The sequence below is a fragment of the Aureococcus anophagefferens genome (assembly GCF_000186865.1).
Source record: "Aureococcus anophagefferens unplaced genomic scaffold AURANscaffold_520, whole genome shotgun sequence".
Taxonomy (NCBI): Eukaryota; class Pelagophyceae; order Pelagomonadales; family Pelagomonadaceae; genus Aureococcus; species Aureococcus anophagefferens.
Genome location: NW_008705966.1, coordinates 1 through 1,888, shown reverse-complemented (window position 1 = coordinate 1,888; position 1,888 = coordinate 1). Strand labels below are relative to the sequence as shown.

At 74.0% G+C, this 1,888-nt stretch overlaps 1 protein-coding gene across 1 annotated transcript in view; it reads left to right on the top strand.

Annotated features, from left to right (window-relative positions):
* The window catches only part of AURANDRAFT_68880 (hypothetical protein), a gene marked incomplete at both ends in the record, with an annotated part of 5,972 nt that extends 4,442 nt beyond the window's left edge, over positions 1-1,530 (top strand). The window contains one exon of the mRNA XM_009044614.1: positions 1,065-1,530. Coding sequence (XP_009042862.1) covers positions 1,065-1,530 — 466 coding nt within the window. The remainder of the gene's footprint in view (positions 1-1,064) is intronic.
* Positions 1,531-1,888: the final 358 nt, after the last annotated feature.

Below are 1,888 nucleotides of genomic sequence, written 5' to 3'. Positions count from 1 at the left end.
GCGCGAGGGACGGCGGGTCGTCGAGGCCGTAGTGGCGCTTCGCGTCCTCGAGCTCGCCGAGGAGCGCGGCCGCGGCGGCCGCCAGCGCGGCGCCCGAGTCCGCGCGCGACGACCAGGACGCCGGCAGCGCGACGCGCCGCAGCGCGCGCTTGGCGGCCTCGCGCGCCGCGGCGTGCGCGGCCTCGAAGGTCGCCGGGTCCTTGAGGGCCGGGTCCGCCTCGTAGTCCAACAGGCAGTAGAAGTCGACGTCGCTGAGGCCCGACGACGTCAGCGCCGCGGCCAGGTCGGCGACGCGGCCGTCGGCCGACGCGGCCCGGAGCATGCCCACGGCCGCGGCCTTGACGAAGGTGACGACGTTGCCGCCCTTGAAGAGGAGCTTGACCGCGTCGGCGTGCGGCGCGAGCGCCGGCGCGGCGCGGAATTCCGCGGACAGCGCGTCGTTCGCGTCGGCGACGAAGCGCACGAATTCCGCCGGCGTGCCGAGCCCCGCCGTCGTCCGCTCCGTCAACGCGCCGAACCACTTGCGCTTGATCATCTGCCAGAGCAGGCGCCGGCGGAACGTCGCGAAGTCGCCGTGCTCCGCGAGCGCGCGCGCGGCGTCGACTTCCACGCCGGGGCGGACTTCCACACTTCTGGACGCGTCGCGCTCCATGAGCAGCGACTCGAAGATGAGTGACGGGTCCGGCTGCGGCGGCACCGAGTCCTGGCGCTCGAGGTGCACCGTGTTTTCGGCGATCTCGGCGGCGGGCGGCGCGATCGCTTCAGGATTTTTTGATAGCGTCGTCGACGGCGCTGGTGGCGGCGCGTCTGCCGAGTTCCAGAGGCTCGAGAAGGCGCGGGATAGGGCGTCCATCGCGGCTTCGACGGCTTCGGCGGCGTCGCGCGCCACGACCGCAGCGGCGCGGCGCGCGGGCGCTGCACCGTGCACGTGAGCGTCGCAGCGCTGCACGGAGCTTCGCGCGCAGCGGCAGCGCGAGCGAGCACTCCCGTCGGACGACTCCAGCCGCCGTCGCCGAGGCCAGCACCACCTGCGCCGCCGCCGCGTCGAGCACGCCGCCGCCAAGACGAACGATGCCCGCCGGGCGCGCCTACGCGCTGTCGCTCTACCGGCGCGCGCTGCGCGCCGCGTTCCTCTGCCCGGACCCGTCGCAGCGCGCGACGATGACGGCGTACGCGAGGAACAGTTTTCGCGACAGCGCGCGGCTCAGCGACGCGCGGCGCGTGGGCACGCTCCTCGCCGACGCCGAGGAGCAGATCTCCTGGTCCGAGAGCCTGCACCGCCGCCGCCGACACGGCGAGGACGCCGCCGCGGACGCGGCCGCGGCCGCGGCGCCGCCCGCGGCCGCGGCGCCGCCCGCCGCGCCTCCAGCGGACGGCGGCCTCGCCGCGGAGCTCGCCGCCTACGCGAAGAAGCACAGCCTGCCCATCGACGTGTCGCACTGGGACGCCGACGAGCTCGCCGGGCTGAGAGCCGCGGAGCTCGAGGGCCTCGGGCTCCACGCCGTCGAGGCCGTCCGCCTCGCGGCGAAGGTCCGGGGGCTCCTCGAGCGGCACCGATGACGCGCGCCCCCCGTTTTTCGTTAGATCTCGCGCCAGCCCGAGGAGATGTAGATGACCATGGTCGCGAGGAGGAGGACGCCGAGGAGCTGGGCCTGGTACTTCATGCGGAACCGGGAGAACTTCGCGGGGAGCGCGTCCTTCGGGATGGCGAGGATCTCCTTCGTGCGCTTGTAGCGCATGTAGCCCGTGAGCCAGGTCAGGTCCACGCAGCCGACGAAGAGGCAGCCGACGACGAAGTACGTCGCGTACCAGCCGCCCGACTGGTCGTCCGCGTAGTCCAGGATCGTGAACGCGCAGCTCACGAGCGACAGCGCCGTCCGCATCCACG